This window comes from Nomascus leucogenys, chromosome 12 (genome assembly GCF_006542625.1).
Source record: "Nomascus leucogenys isolate Asia chromosome 12, Asia_NLE_v1, whole genome shotgun sequence".
NCBI classification, from domain to species: Eukaryota; Metazoa; Chordata; class Mammalia; order Primates; family Hylobatidae; genus Nomascus; species Nomascus leucogenys.
The window spans coordinates 62,132,937-62,158,362 of NC_044392.1; the positions used below are offsets into that span (position 1 = coordinate 62,132,937).

The 25,426-nt window shown below is 39.3% G+C and overlaps 1 protein-coding gene and 1 long non-coding RNA gene across 6 annotated transcripts in view; one reads left to right on the forward strand and one right to left on the reverse strand.

Moving 5' to 3' along the window:
• The window catches only part of LOC115837648, a 54,027-nt gene extending 49,162 nt beyond the window's left edge, over positions 1-4,865 (reverse strand). Inside the window, exons 1-3 of the long non-coding RNA XR_004032688.1 lie at positions 4,763-4,865; positions 3,826-3,951; positions 3,464-3,497 (exon numbers count right to left, since the gene is read on the reverse strand). This is a non-coding gene — a long non-coding RNA (uncharacterized LOC115837648). The remainder of the gene's footprint in view (positions 1-3,463; positions 3,498-3,825; positions 3,952-4,762) is intronic.
• Positions 1-25,426, forward strand: part of PTPN22 (protein tyrosine phosphatase non-receptor type 22) — a 59,140-nt gene that overhangs the window by 11,659 nt on the left and 22,055 nt on the right. For 2 of the 5 annotated variants that reach the window (XM_003268001.2, XM_003267999.3), the window contains exons 2-13: positions 2,032-2,140; positions 2,406-2,482; positions 2,907-3,002; positions 3,707-3,745; positions 4,881-4,952; positions 5,059-5,118; positions 6,436-6,578; positions 6,948-7,014; positions 9,382-9,459; positions 12,747-12,833; positions 22,801-22,877; positions 23,014-23,831. In XM_003268001.2, the coding sequence (XP_003268049.1) occupies positions 2,032-2,140; positions 2,406-2,482; positions 2,907-3,002; positions 3,707-3,745; positions 4,881-4,952; positions 5,059-5,118; positions 6,436-6,578; positions 6,948-7,014; positions 9,382-9,459; positions 12,747-12,833; positions 22,801-22,877; positions 23,014-23,831 (1,723 nt within the window). The remainder of the gene's footprint in view (positions 1-2,031; positions 2,141-2,405; positions 2,483-2,906; positions 3,003-3,706; positions 3,746-4,880; positions 4,953-5,058; positions 5,119-6,435; positions 6,579-6,947; positions 7,015-9,381; positions 9,460-12,746; positions 12,834-22,800; positions 22,878-23,013; positions 23,832-25,426) is intronic. The other 3 variants (XM_004089981.1, XM_003268000.2, XM_012500487.2) reach the window with 3 other exon arrangements.

The following is a 25,426-nucleotide window of genomic DNA, read 5'->3' on the forward strand; positions in this document are numbered from 1 at the left end:
AAAAAAATCAAATCTTTCATACATTACAAATGAATAATTCTGTAGGCATTTCCTGTGTAATGTTTTGTTAAGAGTGTCTGCTTTTGGGCTGGGCGCGGTGGCTCACGCTTGTAATCCCAGCACTTTGGGAGGCCGAGGCGGGCGGATCACGAGGTCAGGAGATCGAGACCACGGTGAAACCCCGTCTCTATTAAAAATATAAAAAAAATCAGCTGGGCGTGGTGGCGGGCGCCTGTAGTCCCAGCTACTCGGAGAGGCTGAGGCAGGAGAATGGCGTGAACCCGGAAGGCGGAGCTTGCAGTGAGCCGAGATCGCGCCACTGCACTCCAGCCTGGGCGGCAGAGCGAGACTCCGCCTCAAAAAAAAAAAAAAAAAAAAAAAAAAAAGAGTGTCTGCTTTTGTCATCCAGCTAGATTACTCCAGGGGGAGGAAAGGAGTAGGAAAAATGAAAGCCATTCTGCCTCATTGTTGAAGGTGGCAGTGAAGGCAGCTACACAAATATAGGACACACATACACACACACCCATCACCTTTATCTATAACATTTTGCCAAATTAATTGAAGCATATCTTACACAAAGGGCTTTGTGTATAGCATTCTCCCTAGAAAGCGTTCCACAAGCAAAATAAAACAAAAATAAATAAAAACAGTATTACAAGGAGTATGCACTGAGCTTAGTTCTGGAGACTCTTAAACTGTTCTGGGACTTGAGATCTTTTCAGCAGCCCTGGGATCAACAGCAACCTGAAAATGATCATTCTGAGGTTGCTTAAGAGCAGGAAGATTTGAAAAATTGGTGTAACTTCAGCTGACATTCAGCATAGTCTTTCATGTGTGCTTAAATTCCCAAATTAGTCCACTTGTATCCATATCCATCTTGAAGTAAACATATGCTATAAAGATAGTTCAGTAGCTTCTTGGGTTTCAAAGTAAAACAAACAAACAAAAAGATATCAGTTCAGTATCTCTCAAATCCAGTTCTGAAAATCTAGAGGAATTAAAACTACAGTAGGCTCTCTTTATCTATGGAGGATGTGTTTGAAGACCTACAGTAGATGCCTGAAACTGCAGATAGTACCACATCTTATGTATACTATGTTGTTTTTACCTATACATACATACATATCTATAATTAAGGTCAATTTATAAATTAGGCACAATAAGAGATTAGCAATAATAGCTAGTAATACAATAGAACAATTATGATAATATACAGTAATAAAAGTTATGTGAGGCCCAGGAAGGTGGATTGCTTGAGCCCAGGAGTTTGAGACCAGCCTGGGCAACATGGTGAAATCCTTTCTCTACCGAAAATACGAGAACTATCCAGGTGTGATGCTCACGCCTGTGGTCCCAGCTTTCAGGAGGTAAGGCTGAGGTGGGAGGTGAAGCTGAGGTGGGAGTTGAGGCTGAGGTGGAAGAATCACCTGAGCCCAGAAAGTTGAGGCTGCATTGAGCTGTGATCAAGCCACTGCACTTCAGCCTGGGTGACAGAGTGAAACTTTATCTCAAAAAAAAAAAAAAAAAAAAAAAAAAGTGACTGCTTTTGGAACTGAAAACTTTGAAATTTCGCTAGATATAGAGAGATTTTATTCAGCTTAAACTCCACTTCCACTTAGAAAAAACAGCGATCTGAAGTAAAAAGACTAATGGAACTTATTTTCCAGTTGACCATTTAACTAAAAAGCAGTTATAAAGTAAGTAAATTAAACTTTTAATATCTGCCTGTTGGGTGGAGCATATAGCTTGCTTCCAGAAGATATTTGGTTCTTAAAATATTCACAAGTTTCACCTTCAAATTCACGTTATCTATGGCTCAGCTGCAGTAAGTGTGATCTTTTCACTTCTCCAAATGTCACTGAACTCAGGTCTCCTTATGCTCTGCAGCTCTGTCCTGAATGGAGTGAGAACCAGAAGATAATAAAAGGGTTGAGGTAGAATGTTTTGCCAGTGGAAAAGGAAAGCTCTTTAGAGATAGCTTCGTACCTCATTTCTCTAGGAAGATTAATTATTCTTGGAATCTTATTACAGAAGCTGAAAAGGCAATCTACCAAGTACAAGGCAGACAAAACCTATCCTACAACTGTGGCTGAGAAGCCCAAGAATATCAAGAAAAACAGATATAAGGATATTTTGCCTTGTAAGTTCCATTTCTCTCTATAAACTCATACTTTCTCCCAAACTCAATCATTACTATCTCTTTGTACCCATTGCTTACTGATCCTGATCTTGGAACATGGCATTGACAACTTAGTTTGTACTATTTATGACTGCAAAAGAATATTCATTCATTCATTCATTCACTTGTTCACTCATGAACATACACTATTCACAGTGTTAGGCCCTGATTTAAATCTGCTGACTAAGCCCTCTTAATTGTACTATGTCTGTCTTTTGTATTATAGATGATTATAGCCGGGTAGAACTATCCCTGATAACCTCTGATGAGGATTCCAGCTACATCAATGCCAACTTCATTAAGGTACAGTGAAAGAAAATAAAAGCATTCCACATTTCTCTAGATACCTAAAAACAGGGGAGGGCTGGCTGGACTCAGTGGCTCATGCTTGTAATCCCAGAACTTTGGGAGGCTGAGGCAGGAAGATCACTTGAACCCAAGAATTTGAGACCAGCCTGGGCAACATATGAGACCCCATCTCAACAAAAAGTTAAAAAATTAGCCAGGTGTGGTGGCATGCGCTTGTAGTCCCAGCTACTGGAGAAGCTGAGGTAAGGGGATTGCTTGAGGCCAGGAGGTCAAGGCTGCAGTGAGCTGTGATTATGCCACTGCACTCCAGCCTGGGTAACACAGTGAAACCATCTCAAAAAAAAAAAAGGAAGGGGAGGACTAGGTGAGAACAGGGTACTATTTGTAGTCACCCCATGTAATTTCTGTTCCCCTTTAGGGAGTTTATGGACCCAAGGCTTATATTGCCACCCAGGGTCCTTTGTCTACAACCCTCCTGGACTTCTGGAGGATGATTTGGGAATATAGTGTCCTTGTAAGTATGATGTTGCTTTTGTTACTTTATTCTCTACTTTATTGAAAACAGTGCTTTTGAAAAATTGGTCAGTGGAACTTCAGGGTTCAGGCATCTTTTAGTCAGAATCACAATGCCATTCTTGTCCAAGGAAATGAAAGTTCTTAGCCAGTTGTACTCTGGGAGGCCAAGAGGGGTGGATAGCTTGAGCCTAGGGGTTCTAGACCAGCCTGGGCAACATGGCAAAATCCTGTCTCTACAAAAAATACAAAAGTTAGCTGGGAGTGGTGGTGTGCGCCTATAGTCCCAGCTACTGAGGAAGTTGATGTGGGAGGATCGCTTCAGCCCATGAGGTTGAGACTGCAGTAAGCTGAGATTGTGCCATAGCACTCCAGCCTGGGTGACAGAATGAGACCCTGTCTCAAAAATAAATAAGTTTTAAAAAATAATAAAAATAAATTTAAAAATTAGGAAGTTCTTACCTTGACAGGCTCATTTGGTAACAAGATTACTGGTCTGAACAGAGAAAGGGGAAGTATTGTCAGAATGAAGGAAGAGTAAGAGCAATATTTTATAAGTCACCAGGATTTATTTTTTGGTTAAAAAAAAAAAACGACAAAACAGAAAAAAGAACGGTTAATACTTTCTGACTCTGGGATCCATGTATTAACTGCTCTTTCTAACTGTATATGAATGTTTAAGTTTCTATCTATTTCATCCCCCAGATCATTGTTATGGCATGCATGGAGTATGAAATGGGAAAGGTAAGTTACTTTCTAGTACCTACTGACCTTAAAACACAGGAAAGAAGAAAAAGGAGAGGGAAATTGGCAGCAGAACTTACCTGAGTGTACCTAGATAAAACTTATGTCATCTTCCTAGTTTTCAGTTTGGGAATGCCACGTGATTCTCAGGGGATTTTTTTTTTTTTTCTCCTAAGAATCCTATTTATTTGTTTTCTCAGTAGACCCTATGTTTTACAGTTTAAAACAAGGTATGCTTTTAAGATTAACAAATCACTTGCCCATTTGTATTAATTAGATATCTTTAACTGCCAGCTGGAGCTTTTAATCCTGTGCTGTCCAGGATTATTATTGCATCCACCAGCCACATACAGCTATTGAGCATTTAAAATATGGCTAATGTGACTGGGGAACTCAATTAGTTTAATTGATTTAAACTTAAAAACTGACATGCAATTCAGTTATCAGAAAGCTGTTTGAGTATGTGAAAATTTTTCAAATGTAAGTTTTATTAAATCTAAATGGAAATAAAGTATTTCCAAAATTTGGCATCCTAATTGAGATTAGCTATAAATATAAAATATACACTGGATTTGAAGACTTAGTAAAAAATGCCAAATATCTGATAATTATTTTATATTGGTTACGTGTCAAAATGTTTTGATATATTGGGCTATGTTATTAAAATTAATTTCACCTCTTTTCATTTTTTAATGTGTCTATTTGAAAATTTAAAATTACATTTGTGGCTCACATTATATTTTTACTGGATATCACTGTTCTACTGTTGCCATTCTAAGTTGACAATTCTAATCAAAACCAAGGAAACTAGGTATTTCGCTTAGCTTGTGCAGCTGTTTTAGTAGACATATGATTTCTGTTAGTTCTTGTGAAATACTAAAAATAGGTCAAAGATTTCTATTTCTACTTTTTCAGACCCCCAGGAAGTCTGTAATTTATATATCTTTTAATGTTTGTTTTCCCATCTTTGGAGATTCCAATAATGTAGGGGTTGAAGCCCAAGGGGGTTAGATGCACCTAACCTAAGGTGAAGGACATAGAGCTGAATTTGCTTCCAAATGAGAGAGTGGGTTTTATTCCCCCAGTGGACTAGAATATATGGAGGGAAATCACTGTATTCTGCTTTGTGCAACAGAAAAAGTGTGAGCGCTACTGGGCTGAGCCAGGAGAGATGCAGCTGGAATTTGGCCCTTTCTCCGTATCCTGTGTAAGTGTAATGTCTGTTCTCATGTCTGAGTAAAGCCTCCAGGGTCTACCTTATAGAGAGCTTGTCTTTACAATCACTAATACTTGAGTCTTCTTTTTCTTTTTAGGAAGCTGAAAAAAGGAAATCTGATTATATAATCAGGACTCTAAAAGTTAAGTTCAATAGTGTAAGTATAAAATGAGAATGATAAACTCAAAAGCCTATAGATATCAGGCAAGTAAATATAGATGTGTGTAGCTCAGGCTGGGCATAAGACAATGGGGAGTGGTAGGGTCTTTGATGTCGTGAATGAGTCTTCATATTCAAGAGAACTTTGAGCCTGGCCAACATGGCAAAAACCTGTCTCTACTAAAAATACAAAAAAATTAGCTGGGTGTGGTGGTGCATGCCTGTGGTTCCAGCTAGTCAGGAGGCTTAGGCAGGAGAAATCATTTAAGCCCTGGAGGCGGAGTTTGCAGTGAACCGAGATGGTGCCACTACACTGCAGCGTGGGTGACAGAGCAAGGCCGTGTCTCAAAGAAGAAGAAAAAAAGAAGAGACCATTGTTATAATATGTCTTCAGTCTATTCTATACCATGGCACACATATAAAATGATAATATTTGTAAGGTGAACAGAAGCTGAACAGTGCATAGAGACTGGGGACCAGTTTGAGAGCTTAGGCTGCCCTAGGCCCTGCCCAGCTTCTCTAAGGCAAAAAGATTTAATATATCAGCATGATTGTGACACATTTGAGGCATACCAGTTGGGAAACACTGGTTTGAACTATTTTCATATCCAGCTATTTCCTCTTGTGAATGGGGCAGATGGGGGCAAACCAATAGTAAGTGACCTGAAATCACTTTTAATGGTTTTCAGAAAGTATCTGGTCACCTGAGATCTATGGAGAAGAAACCGGAATAAATTTCAAAAAGGATACAGATAACAACTTAGTATGCCGGACTGATGTCTTGGTATAATGAGGTGGAGTCCTAACCACGAGTTGTCTTATTATCCTGGCTATTTTTAAAATAATTTCAACTTTTTTTTTTTGAGACAGTCTCGCTCTGTCACCCAGGCTGGAGTGTGGAGTGTGCAGTGGTGCAATCTTGGCTTACTGCAACCTGAGCCTCCTGGGTCCAAGCAACTCTCGTGCCATGGCCTACCCAGTAGCTGGGACTTCAGGTGCTCACCACCATGCCTTGCTAATTTTTGTATTTTTAATAGAGACAGGGTTTCCGCATGTTGGCCAGGCTGGTCTTGAATTCCTGACCTCAAATAATCTGCCTGCTTTGGCCTCCCAAAGTGCTAGGATTACAGGCATAAGCCACCACACCCAGCCTCAACTTTAATCTTATGAATATAAGACACAAGGGCGTAAATGTGCAGGTTTGTTATGTGCATGCCACTGAATAATCCCATCACCCAGGTAGTGAGCATAGTACCCAATAGGTGGTTTTTCAGCCCTTGCCCCTCTTCCCCTCCCATCTGGCTACTTTTTATAGGAAACTCGAACTATCTACCAGTTTCATTACAAGAATTGGCCAGACCATGATGTACCTTCATCTATAGACCCTATTCTTGAGCTCATCTGGGATGTACGTTGTTACCAAGAGGATGACAGTGTTCCCATATGCATTCACTGCAGGTATGACACTATATATAAACCTTCTACCTAAAATGAACCAAATGTCAGAGTCTGGCCAGGACTCAGTAATTGAAAGGGGAAAAGGTTAATAGCAGAAACAAGTGATAATAAATTCAACCTAAGCATTAAATTCATGTTTTTCTGATAAGTTACTTGTGAGTAGTACAGTTCTAGAGACTCTTGCTCTGAGATGTTGCCTAGGACCTCTTGCATGACAAATGGGCTCTGGGAAATGGTGGGGTTTGGAAAGTTTAATTGTCCCCAGGCATCTTCTTCCTCAAATCTGTTGGTGAAATTTTCCAGCTACTGTCAATGGTCCATTCTCTCTAGGTATACATGCATACATGCTACTGTGATCTTTCATTTCAGTGCTGGCTGTGGAAGGACTGGTGTTATTTGTGCTATTGATTATACATGGATATTGCTAAAAGATGGGGTGAGTTTCTCTCAGCAGGCACTTCCCATTTGCTTAGTCTACTGCTTTCATACTTAGTAATTGTTTGGTTTTTCAAAACATCTATCTTCATGACTCATCTTTTCTAGAAAATGTACTTGTAGACTCACTCTGCCAGATGATTAAATTAGTTCCCAGGTAGGTGGGTCTTTAAGGATGGTCCCCAGACAAGAAGCATCAGCACCACCTGAGAACTTGTTAGAAATACAATATATATTGGGCTAAGATATGTTATTAAAATTAATTTCACCTCTTTTCATTTTTGAATGTGTCTATTTGAAAATTTAGGCCGGGCACGGTGGCTCACGCCTGTAATCCCAGCACTTTGGGAGGCCGAGGCAGGTGGATCACGAGGTCAGGAGATTGAGACCATCCTGGCTAACATGGTGAAACCCTGTCTCTACTAAAAATACAAAAAAATTAGCCAGGCGTGGTGGTGGATGCCTGTAGTCCCAGCTACTCAGGAGGCTGAGGCGGGAGAATGGCTTGAACCGAGGAGGTGGAGCTTGCAGTGAGCCAAGATCGCATCACTGCACTCCAGCTTAGGTGACAGAGCGAGACTCTGTCTCAAAAAAAAAAAAAAAAAAAAAAAAAAAAAAGGCAAAAGAAAATTAGCCAGGCTTGGTGGCGTGTGCCTGTAATCCCAGCTACTCAGGAGGCTGAGGCAGGAGAATTGCTTGAACTCGGGAGGTGGAGGTTGCAGTGAGCAGAGATTGAGCCACTGTACTCCAGCCTGGGCAACAGAGAGAGACTCCGTCTCAAAAAAATAAAAATAAAAATAAATAAAGGAAAAGAAAGAAATTTTTGGCCGGGCATGGCGGCTCACACTGTAATCCCAGCACTTTGGGAGGCTGAGGCAGGCTGATCACCTAAAGTTGTGAGTTCGAGACCAGCCTGACCAACATGGTGAAACCCTGTCTCTACTAAAAATACAAAATTAGCCAGGTGTGGTGGCGCATGCCTGTAATACCAGCTACTCGGGAGGCTGAGACAGGAGAATCACTTGAACCTGGGAGGTGGAGGTTGCAGTGAGCCAAGATCGTGCCATTGTACTCCAGCTTGGGCAACAAAAGTGAAACTCCTTCTCAAGAAAAAAAAAAAAAGAAAATTTAAAATCACATATGTGGCTCACATTATATTTTACTGGATATCACTGTTCTACTGTTGCCATTCTGAGTTGACAATTCTAATCAAAACCAAGGAAACTTGGCTGATTGCAGTGGCTCATGCCTGTAATCTCAGCACTTTGGGAGGCTGAGGTAGGCAGATCACCTGAGGTTGGGAGTTCAAGACCAGCCTGACCAACATGGAGAAACCCTGTCTCTACTAAAAATACAAAATTAGCCGGGCCTGGTGGCACATTCCTGTTATCCCAGCTACTCAGGAGGCTGAGGCAGGAGAATCGCTTGAACCCAGGAGACAGAGGCTGCAGTGAGCCGAGATCACGCCGTTGCACTCCAGCCTGGGCAACAAGAGTGAAACTCCATTTCAAAAACAAAAAAAAAGACCAAAAAAACAAAAAGCAAAAATCAAAACCCAAGGAAACTAGGTATTTCACTTAGCTTGTGCAGATGTTTTAGTAGACATATAATTTGTTAGTTCTTGTGAAATACTGAAAATAGGTCAAATATTCCTATTTCTACTTTTTCAGACTCCCAGGAAGTCTGTAATTTATATATCCTTTAATGTTTGTTTTCCAATCTTTGAAGATTCCAGTAGTGTAGGGGTTGAACCCCAAGGGGGTTAGGTGCACCTAACCTAAGGTGAAGGCAAATTACTGGGCCCCACCCCATTGAATTGAATAATACCTCTAGAGATGGGGGCCCAGCAAGCTGTCCAGGTGATTGTGATGCATGATAAAGTTTGAGGACCACTGTCCTAAATTATATAGTTACCCTTCCTTTATCCAAACTGCTTTAATAGATGGACTCAACTTACTGCAATCATACTTTGCATTCCAATCTATATATCATTTTTTAATGTCTAATAGGAAATGGGAAGTTTAAAATATGGCCTTTAGACCTATGTACCAACCTCTTTTATTTTATACAACTCTCATACTTGTGCATCTACTGAATCCTGTCCCTCGTTATATCTATAGTTTTAGACATTTGGTTACACCGTGTGAAATCATTCTGAAGAGTTTCTTTAGTCTTTTCTAGGGAAAATACTAGACTCTAAATCATGCTGCAAGTGATTAGAAACCTCATTTGTTTTAAAAATGCATCAGTTTTCTGATATTACCCCATGTTAGAAGAGCAGATGCCATGGAAGTACAAGACTATGAAAAAGTAGCAATAATTTATTAACAAAATATTGAAAGGAATATTTTCCCCTTTAATTTGATAGATAATTCCTGAGAACTTCAGTGTTTTCAGTTTGATCTGGGAAATGCGGACACAGAGGCCTTCATTAGTTCAAACGCAGGTATGAACTATAGTGAGTGGATCAGAACATGTGTCTGAGTCTTGCTCCGTCTCTATGTTTAATGGTGAGGCATCCAAAAACAGCTGATGGCTCAGTATAACACTAATTTACCATTACGTGCTCTAGAGTCCATTGCCGTTTTCTCTAACTCTGAATATCCCAATATTTTTCCTGTATCCCTTGTCCTGGGTCAAATTCCTTTCATTCCTTATTTTACTGTCTGTTCAGAAAATATTAAGATGCCAATGTAATATTACTTACTTCCTTACAAAGGATGTTGTAAAAGTATTCAACAAACTGACTTGTGGACTTGAAATAGCTAGGTCATGTTAACTTGACACTTTGTAGTGATAAAATTCATCTCTGAAAGCATAGAAAATCAGGGATTTGTAACTTCTACCTCAGGATGTGGTAACAGAATATGGAGAATTCAGTCTATGTGCTCATTTTAGGAAACACTGAAAAATAAAAATAAAAACCATATTCCTATTACCTAGAGATAGCCACCATTACTATTTTTCTATAGTTTCTCCTGATTCTTATTGCATGCATACTTAAAGAAAAAACATAATTGGGCCTGTCGTGATGGCTAGCACCTGTAATCCCAGCACTTTGGGAGGCCAAGGTGGGTGGATCACCTGAGGTCAGGAGTTCGAGACCAGCCTGACCAATATGCTGAAACCCTGTCTCTACTAAAAATAAAAAAATTAGCTGGATATGGTGGCAGGCACCTGCTAATCCCAGCTACTCGGGAGGCTGAGGTGGGAGAATTGCTTGAACCTGCAAGATGGAGGTTGCAGTGGGCTGAGATCACGCCACTGTACTCCAGCCTGGGCAACAGAGCGAGACTCTGTCTCAAAAAAAAAAAAAATTACAATCACACTCTATTTATGTATCACAATCTTTTAACCTACCCGAGAATACCCACACCTGTTCACCCCATTAGGAATGCTCTTCCCTTCTCCTAGCCCAAATCTCTCACTGTCTACAATATTAATTTCTCCCATATTTCTACACGAATAGTTTTACCCAATAGTTTTAGTTTTCTAAGTGGTCTCCATTTTTAATATAGAATTTAGTATTGACCCATTCATTCATCAAACGTGTATTGATGTTTATTAACAGGCACTTTTGTGTAATTTGTTAGAACTACTTTTAACTACTTAAATAGCAAGACCTTAAAGTGTTTAAAACACAAATGAAGATGCAAATAGTTTTAGAGATAAAACAACTGACAATGGCAATTCAGATATTTTAGTCTAGAAGTTGTGAATTAAAGGGATAAAATAAAGAGCTATTATAATATAAAACTGTTTGGCCTGCACAGATTTTCCACTAATAACTGGTGGAAAAAAATAACTTTCATGTGTTGAGTGTAGGTGTTTTCTATATTCAACCTGTGAGGGAGAAAGCTTATGTGAAATGAAAGCATTAGCTGGTTTAATGCTGTCAGACTTGAAAGAAGGCTGATCCATGTAAATGCATAAAGATTCCAGAAGTATGGAACCTAGTTATATAAATAGCAATACTAATTTAATAAAACCATACCCCATTTCAAAAACAAATTCCATTTCAGGCCTACTTTTAAGAGTTGGAAGACAGCTGAAAAAGCCTTCACATTTTGGCATTATCAAACAACTAACTGAACTTGACAGTTGTAGCTGTTTTTTCTGACACTGCTCTAACCAGGAAATGGCACTGTAACCAGATGAGAGCTTCCTGTCTAATTTTTCTTTTTCTTTCTTTCTTTCTTTTTTTTTGAGATGGAGTTTCACTCTGTCACTCAGGCTGGATTGCAATGGTGCGATCTTGGCTCACTGCAACTTCTGCCTGCCGGGTTCAAGCAAGTCTTCTGCCTCAGCCTCCCGAGTAGGTGGGACTACAGGCACGCGTCACCATGCCCAGCTAATTTTTTTGTATTTTTAGTGGAGATGGGGTTTCACCATGCTGGCCAGGCTGGTCTTGAACTCCTGATTTCGTGATCTGCCTGCCTCGGCCTCCCAAAGTGCTGGGATTACAGGCGTGAGCCGCCATGCCCGGCCCTAATTTTTCTTTCTTAAAAAAATTAGCCAGATGTGGTGGCTCACACCTATAATCTCCGCACTTTGGGAGGCTGAGGCAGGTGGATCGCTTGAGCTCAGGAGTTCAAAACCAGCCTGGGCAACATAGTGAGACCCTGTCTCTACAAAAAAATACAAAAATTAGCAGGGTGTAGTGGCAGGTGCCTGCAGTTCCGACTTACTTGGTAGACTGAGGTGGGAGCATCACTTGAGCCTGGGAGGTCGAGGCTGCAGTAAGCTGAGACTGCATCACTGCACTCCAGCCTGGGCAACACAGTGAGACCGTGTCTCAAAAAAAATAAAATAAATAAAGAGCATACTAATGGCTGTGTTGGATGATATCGACTCTGCATTGTTTCCTGCTAAAATTATCTTTGAAAAAAAATTGTTCCTTATTTGTATAGAAATGTGTAAAGTGTCAGGAAAAACCCTGAATAGGCCCTTTCAGATAAAAACTAAGTTTAAAATGAAGTGCTTGAGCAACTATAGGCAAAAACAGAGTAGTAATAACTCATAAACCTTGTAATAGTAGAGGTCTCATTTCTCTATGGTGAAATCCTTTTGTAACTACAAATTTCCAAACCTTATTTAGTGGTTTACCTTACTTTGGTATCTTTACTAGGACAAAATTTTAGCAACTTTATCTAAATGCACTGAACTAAGAGTGTGGAAATTAAGTTTCTAAGCCAAGTCCTGGAAATTCCTTCTGAATGACCTGGGATAAACTGTAAATAGGTATAAATAGCCTATCTACTTTATAGAGCAATTGTGAGGACCAAATTAAAGCATAGACATTGAAGTTATCTATCTATACACCAACCACTATCTCTTTTTCCAGAAAAGATGAAGGTTGCTTACAAAAAATCCATCTAGAATGAAATAATTTTTTTTTAATGTGAGCAAGGGAAACAGAATTAGAGAAATGATGGTGGAGAGAAAGATAAGAAAGTAGGGTTAGAACATAAAAGAAACAAGTCATAAGATTCTTGTACATTAGTTAGAGGTGTATCAAATATTTAGCTATTTTCAGCAGCATAAAAGTGCTTTGAAATCTGAAGTGAACTATGTAAGCATAAGGCAATTAGTAAGTTTAATAACATGCTGATCGTCCTTTTGGGTCTGCTATATTAGGATTTGATTGGTGTTCATATTCCTAAAATCTCGTCCTGTAGTTCACCACTTTTTTTGTTTTTGTTTTCATTTGTTCTGGGTTGCGATGCTCTTCAGGAACAATATGAACTGGTCTACAATGCTGTATTAGAACTATTTAAGAGACAGATGGATGTTATCAGAGATAAACATTCTGGAACAGAGGTAAAATTTAAACCAGATATTATGTCAAAAAAATTTTCATACTTGCTTTTGGTCAAGGGATGTCAGATTTGTTGCAGGATTTATCTATTGTCACAACTAAATTGAGAGCGTCATGTGTGCATAGGGCTGCACTGAAAATTTCCTGTGGAAAAGGACAAATTAATTTGATGTAATTTAACTTAAAAAATTAATCTCACTAAGTCCGGTGGCTCACACCTGTAATCCCAGCATTTTGGGAGCTCGAGGCAGGCAGATCACCTGAGGTCAGGAGTTCAAGACCAGCCTGGCCAACATGGTGAACCCCATCTCCAAAAAAAAAAAAAAAAAATTTAGCCAGGAGTGGTGGGGCATACCTGTAGTCCCAGCTACTCCAGAGGCTGAGGCAGGAGGATTGCTTGAACCTGGGAGGTGGAGGTCGCAGTGAGTTGAAATGGCACCACAGCACTCCAACCTGGGCAACAAAGTGAGACCCTGTCTCAAAGAGAAATAAAAATTTAAAAATAATCTCTTGGCTGGGTGAGGTGGTTCATGCCTGTAATCCTAGCACTTTGGAAGGCCAAGGTGGAAGGATTGTTCAAGCCTAGGAGTTTGAGAGCAGCCTCGGCAACACAGCAATTGTCTCTACAAAAAAATTTTTCCAAATGGCTGGGCGCAGTGGTTCACGCCTGTAATCCCAGCACTTTGGGAGGCCGAGACAGGGTTTTGCCATATTGACCAGGCTGGTCTTGACCTGGGATCAGGACTTCAAGACCAGCCTGGCCAACATGGTGAAACCCTGTCTCTACTAAAAATACAAAAATTAACTGAGCATGGTGATGCGCACCTGTAATCCCAGCTACTTGGGAGGCTGAGGCATGAGAATCATTTGAACCCAGGAGGCGGAGGTTGCAGTGATCTGAGATTGCACCACTGCATTCCAGCCTAAGTGACAGAGCAATGCTCTGTTAAAAAAAAAAAAAGCCCCAGCAAAAAGAGAAGGCTTAACTAAGATTCGGAGTCTCATAACAATGTGAAAATACCCAGATTTCAGTCGAAAATCACTTATCATACCAAGAACCAGGAAGATCTCAAACTGAATTTAAAAAAGGACAATAGGTGACAACACTGAGATGATATAGATGTTGGAATTATCTGACAAGGATTTTAAAGCAGCCAAGATAAAAATGCTTCAATGAGCAATTAAAAACATGGTTAAAACAACAACAACAAAGACAATAAAAAGAATGAAAATATAAAAAAAGAAAAAAGTAAAAACATGCTTAAACCAAATTAAAAAATACAAAGCCTCATCAAAAAAAAAAAAAGAGTCTCAGCAAAGAAACAAGATATAAAGAGAACCAAATGGAAATTTTAGAACTTAAAAATACAGTAACTGAAGCAAAATAGATGGGTTCAACAGCAGAATAGAGGGTATGAAAAAAAGAATTAATGAATTGAAAAGCAGAACAATAGCAATTGCAAACCTGCACATTGTGCACATGTACCCTAAAACCTAAAGTATAATAATAAAAAAAAAGAAATTGTCCAGTCTGAGCAACAGTGTTAAAATAGACTGAAAAAAATAAACAGAGCTGCAGGGAACTAAGGGACAAAAACAAAACAAAAAAAAAAAAACTAGCATTGTGTCATCAAAACCCCAGAAAGAAAAGAAAAAGGGCAGGGCTGAAAAAGTACTGGAAGATACATCATAATGAAATTCCTGAAAACAAAAAACAACAAAAAAGTTTTAGAAATCAGCCAGAAAAAGATGACACCTTAACTGTAGGAGGAAAACAATTAGAATGACAGCAGATTTTGCATTAGGAATCACAGAGGTCAGAAGGAAGTGGCACAATATTTTCCAAGTGCTGAAAGAAAATAACTGTCAATCGAGAGTTTTACACCCAGTGAAAACATCCTTCAGGGCTGAAGGGGAAATCAAGACATTCTCAGATGAAGAAAAACTAAGATAATCTGTTACCAGTAGACCTACCCTAAAAAAATGGCAATGGAAGCTTTCTAAACCAAAAGGGAATGATGAAAGAAGGAAGAAAGAACATAATAAATGTGGGTAAATATAATAAACTTTCCTTCTCCTCTTGAGTTTTATAAATGATGTTTTACAATTGAAGCAAAAATATAACACTGACTGATGTTGTTCTAAACATATTAAAGGAAATATTTTAAATGATTATAACAGGAGGATGGTAAGAAACATAAAGGAAGGTAAGGCTTCCACACTTGGACTGGTAAAATGATAACACCAGTACAGTGTGATACCATATATCTATATCTATATCTAGAGCCATGACTAAAAAAGGCTATACAAAGAGATATAATAAAACACACTATAGGTAAATCAAAATGGAATTCTAAAAAATTCAGGAAAGAGAAAACATCAGGAAAAAGAAAAGATCAATGAGAAACACAAAGAATAAAGAGAAAACAAAAAATAAAATAGCAGAATGAAACCTGACCATATTAATAATTACATTAAACATATAAGCCTAAATACACCAATATTTACTGGTGGTAGAGTGAATTGCCAGATTGGCATAGAGAATTAAAAAACAATTCAACTATATGTTGTCTATGAGAAACTCACTTCAAATATATAAGAGGGCTAAAAACAAAGGAATGGAAAAAAGATATATCATGTAAACATGAATCAAAGGAAAGCAGGAGTGGCTATGTTAATATCAGATAAATTAGACTTCAGAGCAAAGAGTTATCAGAGATAGGGAAAGATAATGATAAAAGGGTCAATCTGCCAGTAAGACATAATAGTCCTAAATGTATATAGACCAAACAATGAAGTTGCAAAATATGTGAAGAAAAACTCATAGAACTTAAAGGAGAGAAACAGATGATTCACAGTCATAGCCAGAGACTTCAATATTCTTCTTTCAACAATTTTGATAGAACTAGACAGAAAACCAGCAAGGAAATAGGTGAACTCAACACCACTAACTGACAAAATCTAGTTGACACTTACAGAACACTCTACCTAATAAGAATAAACATTCTTTTAAAGTGCTTATGGAAACTATATATCAAGATAGAGTATATCCTGAGCCATAAAAATCTGAAAAATTTGAAAAATTTTTTTAAATTGAAATTAAGCTGGGAGCGGTGGCTCACACCTGTAATCCCAGCACTTTGGGAGGCCAAGGCAGACAGATCACATGAGGTCAGGAATTTGAGACCAGCCTGGCCAGCCTGGCCAAACCCCATCTCTACTAAATATACAAAAATTAGCCAGGTGTGGTGGTGGGCACCTGTAATCCCAGTTACCTGGGAGGCTGAGGAAGGAGAATCGCTTGAACCTGGTAGGCGGAGGTTGCAGTGAGCCAACATAGCATCACTGCACTCCAGCCTGGCCAACAAAGCGAGACTCTGTCTCAAAACAAACAAACAACCAAACCAAACAAAACAACAACAACAACAACAAAACAGGCCGGGCGCGGTGGCTCATGCTTGTAATCCCAGCACTTTGGGAGGCCGAGGCGGGCGGATCACGAGGTCAGGAGATCGAGACCACGGTGAAACGCCGTCTCTACTAAAAATACACAAAAAAATTAGCCGGGCGTGGTGGCGGGCGCCTGTAGTCCCAGCTACTTGGAAAGGCTGAGGCAGAATGGCGTGAACCCGGAAGGCGGAGCTTGCCGTGAGCCGAGATTGCGCCACTGCACTCCAGCCTGGGCGACAGAGAGAGACGCCGTCTCAAAAACAAAACAAAACAAAACAAAACAGAAATTATACAGAATATATTTTCTGACCACAATAGAATCAAATTAGAAATCAGTAACAGAGACCGGGCATGGTGGCTCTTGCCTGTAATCCTAGCACTTTGAGAGGCCAAGGTGGGAGGATTCCTTGAGGCCAGGAGTTCAAAATGATCCTGGGTAACACAGGGGGACCCCCATCTCTACAAAAGTTAAAAACTCAGCCAGGTGTGATGGCATGTGCCTGTAGTCCCAGCTACTCAGGGGGCTGAGGTGGGAGGATTGCTTGAGCCTGGGAGGTCAAGGCTGCAGTCAACTGTGATTGTGCCACTGCACTCCAGCCTGGGTGACAGAGCAAGACCCTGTCTCAAAAATAAATTAATTAATTAATTAAAAAAATCAGTAATGGAAAGGTAACGGAAAAGTATCCAAATCCTTGGAAATCAAACCACACTTTTCTAAATAATCTACTGGGTCAAGGAGAAAGTCTCAAAGGAAATAAACACACTGAATTAAACAAAAATGAAAATACAACATATGAAAATTTATGAGACAGAAGCTATAGCAGTACTGAGAGGGACCTTTATAGCACTAAGTGCATCCATTAGAAAACAGTATAGGTCTCAATAATCTGTCACTCCAAGAATATAGAAAAAGAAATAAAGAGCAGAAATCAATGAAATTGGAAACAATAATAGAGAAAAATCAGAATTGGTTTTTTGTTTGTTTTTGTTTTTTTGAGACAGAGTTTCACTCTATCACCCAGGCTGGAGTGTAGTGGCACGATCTTGGCTCACTGCAACTTCCGCCTCCCAGGTTCAAGCAATTCTCCTGCCTTAGCCTCCCAAATAGCTGGGACTACAGGTATGTGCCAACATGCCCAGCTAATTTTTCTATTTTTGTAGAGACGGGGTTTTGCCATGTTGGCCAGGCTGGTCTTGAACTCCTGACTATCTGCTTGCCTCGGCCTCCCAAAGTGCTGGGATTACAGGCATGAGCCAAGGCATCCAGCCTGGTTTTTTTAAAAGATAAAAAAAAAAATTTGTTCTTTAACAAGATCAATGAAATTGAAAAACCTTTTTAAAAACTGACACAGATAAAAAGGGAGAAAATAAAAATTACCAATATCAGGAATGAAATAGGCGCTATGTTGCCCAGGCTGGTCTTGAACTCCTGGGCTCAAGGGATTTTCCTGCCTTGGCCCCACAAAGTGCTAGGATTACAGGCGTGAGTCACCACACCCGGCCCAGAATGGATTATTTTCTCAAACACAATCTACCACAATTTACTCCGCATGACATAGATAATTTGAGTAGCCCCTTAGTGATTAGAAAAATTGAATTTGTAATTTTAAAACTCCCAAAAAAGAAATCTCAGGCCCACATAGTTTCACTAGAGAATTCTATCAAATGGTTGAGGAAGAATTAACACCAATTTTATACAGTCTATACTAGGAAATAGAAAAGGAAGAGGTACTTTCCAATTAGTATTTTTATTGTTGTACAATATATCATTTTAATTTACTATTTTAGCCATTTTTAAGTGTACAATACAGTGGCATTAAGTATATTCACAATGTTGAGTGACTATCACTGTTTCTGGAACTTTCATTATTCTAAACAGACACTCTGTATCCATGAAACAATAACTCCCTATTCTCCCCTCCCACTGGCCCCTGGCAACTATCATTCTACTTTCTGTCTCTATGAATTTGACTACTCTAGGTACCTGATGTGGGTGGAATCATATAGTATTTGTCCTTTTGTGTCTGGCTTATTTCACTTAGCGTAATGTCCTCAAGGTTCATCCATGTTGTAACGTGTCAGAATTTTCTTACTCATTAAGGCTGAATAATATTCCATTGTATATATTTATACACACACACACACCACACACACATGCACACATTTTATCCTTTCATCCATCAATGGATACTTGAGTTCATTCCACCTTTTGGCTGCTGTAATGCTGTGATGACCACAGGTATACAAATATATATTTGTATCCCTGCTTTTAATTACTTTGGGTATAACCCAGAAGTGGAATTACATGTGGTAATTCTATGTTTGGTTTTCTTTTAGAACAGCCATACTGTTTTCCATAGCAGCTGTGCCATTTTACATTCCCACCAACAGTACGCAAGGATTCCAATTTCTCTACATCCTGGCCAACACTTTTTATTTTCTGTTTTTTGTTTGTTTGTTTGTTTGTTTTTTGAACGGAGTCTCGCTCTGTTGCCAGGCTGGAGTGCAGTGGCGCAATCTCAGCTCTATGCAACCTCTGCCTCCCAGGTTCAAGTGATTCTCCTGCCTCAGCCTCCCGAGTAGCTGGGATTACAGGCACATGCCACCACGCTCAGATAATTTTTGTATTTTTAGTAGAGACGGGGTTTCACCATGTTGGCCAGGATGGTCTCAATCTCTTGACCTCGTGATCCGCCGGCCTCAGCCTCCCAAAGTGCTGGGATTACAGGCGTGAGCCACCACGCCTGGCCTATTTTGTTTTTTTGATGGCAGCCATCCTAATTAGGTGTGAAGTGGTATCTCATTGTGATTTTGATTTATTTTTTCCTAATGATTAAACACCTTTCTGTGGTCTTATTGGCCATTCGTATATCCTCTTTGGAAAAACGTCTCTTCAAGTCTTGACCTTCCCCCACACACTCCCACTTTTTTTTTAGTCAGGGTCTTGCTCTGTCATTCAGGCTGGAGTCCAGTGGCACCATCATGGCTCACTGAAGCCTCAAACTCCTGGGCCTTAAGTGATCCTCCCACCTCAGCTCCTGAGTAGCTGAAACTATAGGTATGCACTACCACACCAAGCTAATTTTTTTTTTTAACTTTTTTTTTTAGAGACAGGGTCTCATTATGTTGCCCAGGCTAGTCTTGAACTCCTGGCCTCAAGGAATCCTCCCACCTCAAACTCCCCAGTAGCTGAGACTACAAGCATGAGCCACGGTGCCCAGATTTTGCTCATTTTTTAATTGAGGCTGTATGCAGTGGCTCACGCCTGTAATCCCAGCACTTTGGGAGGCCGAGGCGGGCAGATCACTTGAGGTCAGGAGTTTGAGATCAGCCTGGCCAACATGGTGAAATCCCGTCTCTCCTACAAAGACAAAAATTAGCTGGGTGTGGCGTGTGCCTGTAATCCCAGGTACTCGGGAGGCTGATGCAGGAGAATTGCTGGAACCCAGGAGGCAGAGGTTGCAGTGAGCCGAGATCGCACCACTGCACTCTAGCCTGGGTGACAGATTGAGACTCTGTCTCCCTCCACCAAAAAAAAAAAAAAAAAAAAAAATTGAGTTGTTTACATGTTGTTGAGTTTTAGGAGTTCTCTATATATTCTGGATATTGATCTCGTATCAGATATGTGATTTGCAAATACTGTCTTCCATTCAGTCAATGGGTTGCCTTTTTGCCTTTGTGTCCTTTGGTGTGTAAAAGTCTTAAATCTCAATGAAGTCCAATTTTCCTATTATTCTTTTGTTGTTTGTGCCTTTGGTGTCCTATCCAATAAATCATTGCCAAATCCAATGTCATGAAGCTTGCCCATTTTCTTATAAGAGTTTTACATTTTACTTCTTATGTTTAGGTATTTGATCAATTTTTGAGTTAATTTCTGTATCATAAGATAAGGGTCCAACTTCATTCTCTCTCTCTCTTTTTTTTTTTCTTTGAGACGGAGTTTTGTTCTTGCTGCCCAGGGTGGAGTGCAATGGTGTGATCTCGGCTCACCGGAACCTCCACCTCCCGGGTTCAAGTGATTCTCCTGCCTCAGCCTCCTGAGTAGCCGGGATTACAGGCATGCGCCACCGTGCCTGGCTAATTTTGTATTTTTAGTAGAGACAGGGTTTCTCCATGTTGGTTCAGGCTGATCTCAAACTCCCAACCTCAGGTGATCCGCCTGCCTCGGCCTCCCAAAGTGCTGGGATTACAGGCATGAGCCACCGCATACAGCCTCAACTTCATTCTTTTGCATGTGTATATTCAGTTTTTCCCAGAATCATTTATTGAAAACACTCTCCTTTCTCCATTGAATTGTCTTGGCACTTTTGTCAAAAATCAATTGCCCACCATATGTAAATGTTTTTTTCAAAGCTCTTCTATTCCATTGGTCTTTAGTCTATACTATGTCAGTACCACACTGTTTTAATTACTGTAGCTCTGTAGCAATTTTTGAAATCAGGTAGTGTGTCATTCAACTTTGCTCTTCTTTTTCAAGATTGTTTTGACTATTCAGTGCCCCTTGAAATCCATGAATTTTAGTCTGGTTTTTAAACAAATTATGTAAAAATGCCATTGGGTTTTTGATAAGAATTGCATTGCACTTGTAGATCACTTTGAATGTCTATTTATTTATATCTTGTTTAATTTCTTTCAGCAAAGCTTTGTAGTTTTCAGTATACAAGTTTTTTGCCTCCTTGGTTAAATCTACTCCTAAGTATTTTATTCTTTCTGATGCCATTATAAATATAACTGTTTCCTTAATGTTCTTTTCAGATTGTTCATTGCTAATGTATAGAAATGCAACTCGTTTTATGTGTTCATTTTACATCCTGCAACTTTGAATTTGTTTATTAGCTCTAGCAGATTTTTTGTGGAATTCCATATATAAAATCATGTCATCTGAGAATAGAGATAATTTTACTTCCTTTTTTTCCAATTTTTTTTTTTTTTTTTGAGATAGAATCTCACTCTGTCGCCCAGGCTGGAATGCAATGGCATGATCTCGGCTCACTTCAACCTCCGCCTCCTGTGCTCAAGAAAGTCTCCTGCTTCAGCCTCCCGAATAGCTGGGATTACAGGTGTGCACCTCATGCCCGGCTAATTTTTATATTTTTAGTAGAGATGGGCTTTCACCATGTTGGCCAGGCTGGTTTCGAACTCCTGACCTCAAGGGATCCACCCACCTTGGCCTCCCAAAGTGCTGGGATTACAGGCATGAGCCACTGTGTGCAGCCTTTTTTTCCAGTTTGAATGCTTTTTTTTTCTTGCCTAAGAACAAAACTAATTTAAAAAATTACTTTGGCTAGAACTTTAGTAGTATGTTGAATAGAAGTGGTAAAAGTTGGCATTCTTGTCTTGTTTTTGATCTTAGGGGAAAAGCTTTAAGTCTTTCACGTATGGATATGATGTTAGTTATGGGTTTTCATATATGGCCTCTATCATGTTGAGAACATTTCCTTATATTCCTATTTTGTTAAGTGATTTTAACATGAATTTTGTCAAATGCTTTTTCTGCATCAATTGAGATGTTCAAAATGGATTTTAACATCTCTGAAATGAAGATATATTTTATAATCAATGGTATTCTAAGATTCTATGAACCACAATAACACATTTCATGATATGATAATTGCTATAAAAAATAAGGATTGGGAAGCTGAGGCGAGAGCACTTGAACCCAGGAGGTCGACACTGCAGTGAGCCATGTTTGTGCCACTGCACTCCAGCCTGGATAACAGAATAAGACCCTAACTTAATTAAAAAAAAAAAAAAAGATTGAAGCCAGGCACTGTGGTACACACCTGTAGTGTCCCAGCTACTTGGGAGGCTGAGGTAGGAGGACTGCTTGAGCCCGGGAGTTTGAGGCCAGACTGGGCAATATAGCGAGGCCCTGTCTCTTAAAAAAGAAGAAGATTGAGCGTGGCTGGACAGGGGAAGAAGTGTGATTTTAGGCTGGGTAGTCAGGGAAGGTTTCCTTATGCAGATGACAGTTAAGTAGAGATCTAATTACTTAGAAGGAGCCAGCCATGCAAAATTTGGAGCAAAAATATATTAATCAGGGGGAATAGTAAGTGTAAAAGCCTTGACTTGGAAATAAGTTTGGCATGCTAAAGTAATGGCAAGAAAACCAGTATACCTAGAGCATAGCGAGGAGGAAAAGAGTAGAACAAGATGAAATAGGTCCAGAGACCTAATAAGTACCTCTAAAGGGCTGAGATGCTGAAATTTCTAAAGGCAGAGTGTTTTTGAGACTAAAGTTACCCACCAAAGAACATTTTTAAAACTCCCACATTTGAAAAGATGATATACACAAATCCTTTCTAATTTCTATAACACTATTAATCCTTTATTCTGGCCATCTCAGTATATGAACAAGTTCTTGCTGAGTTCAATATTTTGGAAGCTAATCTGACCCTTTCATGAATTATTTTAAATCTTTTTATTTCCTGAAAAATTACTTTTCAGCCTTCTAAATGTTAAAGTATCTTATTGACATTGCTTCACTGAAAACCAGCCTCTGACTTATTTCTTTTAAAGAGTCAAGCAAAGTATTCTATTCCTGAGCAAAATCACACTCTCCAAGCAGACTCTTATTCTCCTAAATTACCAAAAAGGTGAGTACAATTTTATATATCTAAACGTTGACTAATTGTGTCTGGGAGATGAATCTCATGCTTATACATAATTGTGATGCTAGGAAGAGGCCTGTTTGGGGTATAGTGTCATCATTACGCTTTCTTTTTGTTTTAGTACCATAAAAGCAGCAAAAATGATGAACCAACAAAGGACAAAAATGGAAAACAAAGAATCTTCTTCCTTTGACTTTAGGACTTCTGAAATAAGTGCAAAGGAAGAGCTAGTTTTGCACCCTGCTAAATCAAGCACTTCTTTTGACTTTCTGGAGCTAAATTACAGTTTTGACAAAAATGCTGACACAACCATGAAACGGCAGACAAAGGCATTTCCAACAGTTGGGGAACCTCTTCAGAAGCATAAAAGTTTGGATTTGGGCTCTCTTTTGTTTGAGGGATGTTCTAATTCTAAACCTGTAAATGCAGCAGGAAGATATTTTAATTCAAAGGTGCCAATAACACGGACCAAATCAACTCCTTTTGAATTGATACAGCAGAGAGAAACCAAGGAGGTGTACAGCAAGGAAAACTTTTCTTATTTGGAATCTCAACCACATGATTCTTGTTTTGTAGAGATGCAGGCTCAAAAAGTAATGCATGTTTCTTCAGCAGAACTGAATTATTCACTGCCGTATGACTCTAAACACCAAATATGTAATGCCTCTAATGTAAAGCACCATGACTCTAGTGCTCTTGGTGTATATTCTTACATACCTTTAGTGGAAGATCCTTATTTATCATCATGGCCTCCAAGTGGTACCAGTTCTAAGATGTCTCTTGATTTACCTGAGAAGCAAGATGGAACTGTTTTTCCTTCTTCTTTGTTGCCAACATCCTCTACATCCCTCTTCCCTTATTACAATTCACATGATTCTTTATCACTGAATTCTCCAACCAATATTTCCCCACTATTGAACCAAGAGTCAGCTGTACTAGGTAAGTTATTTTTTAAAGTTTGCATAGAATTTTAGATTTCACTTTGTTTCTATAGAATATTTGGTTTCTTCTCCTCTTCCCTCTTCTCCTCTGCTTCTTCTCTTTCTTTTTTTTTTATTTTTTTTGAGATGGAGTCTCGCTCTGTCACCCAGGCTGGAGTACAGTGGTGCAATCTCGGCTCAATGCAACCTCCGCCTCCAGGGTTCAAGCAATTCTCCTGCCTCAGCCTCCTGAGTAGCTGGGATTACAGGAGCGCACCACCACGCCCGGCTAATTTTTGTATTTTTAGCAGAGATGGAGTTTCACCATGTTGGCCAGGATGGTCTTGATCTCTTGACTCCATGATCTGCCTGCCTTGGCCTCCCAAAGTGCTGAGATTACAGGCATGAGCCACCACGCCTAGCCTGCTTCCTTCTCTTTCTTCTTCCTGCTACTCCTCAAATAAATACATTCCAGGAGTGTTTTAATGCTATAATAAGTTGAAAATAGCAACATCAAACATAATATCCCATGAAACAGGCAACAATGGAGGCAATCAAGATCTGGTACAGGATCTGTACCAGCAGGAGTGCTTCTAAAAAAGGCACGTCTCATTTCTAGAAATGTATATCAAAGGCCCACAATATACTGTTTCTTAAAAATATTTTTTGAAACAGAATCTCACTATGTTGCCCATGCTGGAGTGCAGTGGTGTGAACATTGCTCATTGCAGCCTTGATGTCCTGGGCTCAACCAATCCTCCCACATCAGCCTCCCAAGTAGCTGGGACCACAGGGACACGCCCATGCCTGGCTAATTTTTTTTTTTTTTAGAAATGGGGTCTTGCTATGTTGCCCAGCCTGGTCTCGAAAATCTGGCCTCAAGCAATCCTCCCACCTTGGCCTCCAAAAGTGCTGGGATTACAGGTGCAAGCCACCACACCTAGCTTCAGAATTTACTCTCAACATATAGAAGCAGCTTCCAAAGGAAGAGCAGAAAAAAATTTGATCAATAGCATCCAGAATTTTTGTTGCACAATTATGTGGCTAAAATGAGTTGAACATATTGCTAAAAATTCAATTCTCTTCCTGCAGGAGTTGGGAGAACCTGATTTCTTGCTCTTTTGTAGTAATTTCGTAGATGACAATACATGTTTAGTATTTTGTGTAAAAATTTTATCTTATGTATACCTTTATTTTCATGTTTTATCTCTTTTATAATTCTGTATTTTTGCATATAACACATATTGTTCTGTTTTACTGATTAGTTTAAAAGTAGAAATGAGCCTCCTGTTACAGAGGATGACAATAATTTGATGTGGAAGATGATGAGGGAAAGCAAAGAACAAGTTTAACTCCCTTAGGTATATCATCAAATAATTCATAAAGCACATTCTTTATGTGCTTTATAGGATAGGAGGTGGAGATAGATAGGAGGTGGAGAAAACTTTTGCTCTATAACATTATTTATTGTAGAGTTTCTTAATAAATAGTTGTGTAGATCATTTGTAGCTTTGTTGCAAAAATATCTGGATCTAAGAAGTTCCTTCTGTGATTACATTATTTTATACATTTTTAACCATTTAAATGTATTTTCTTTTCTTAGATACTCAAAAT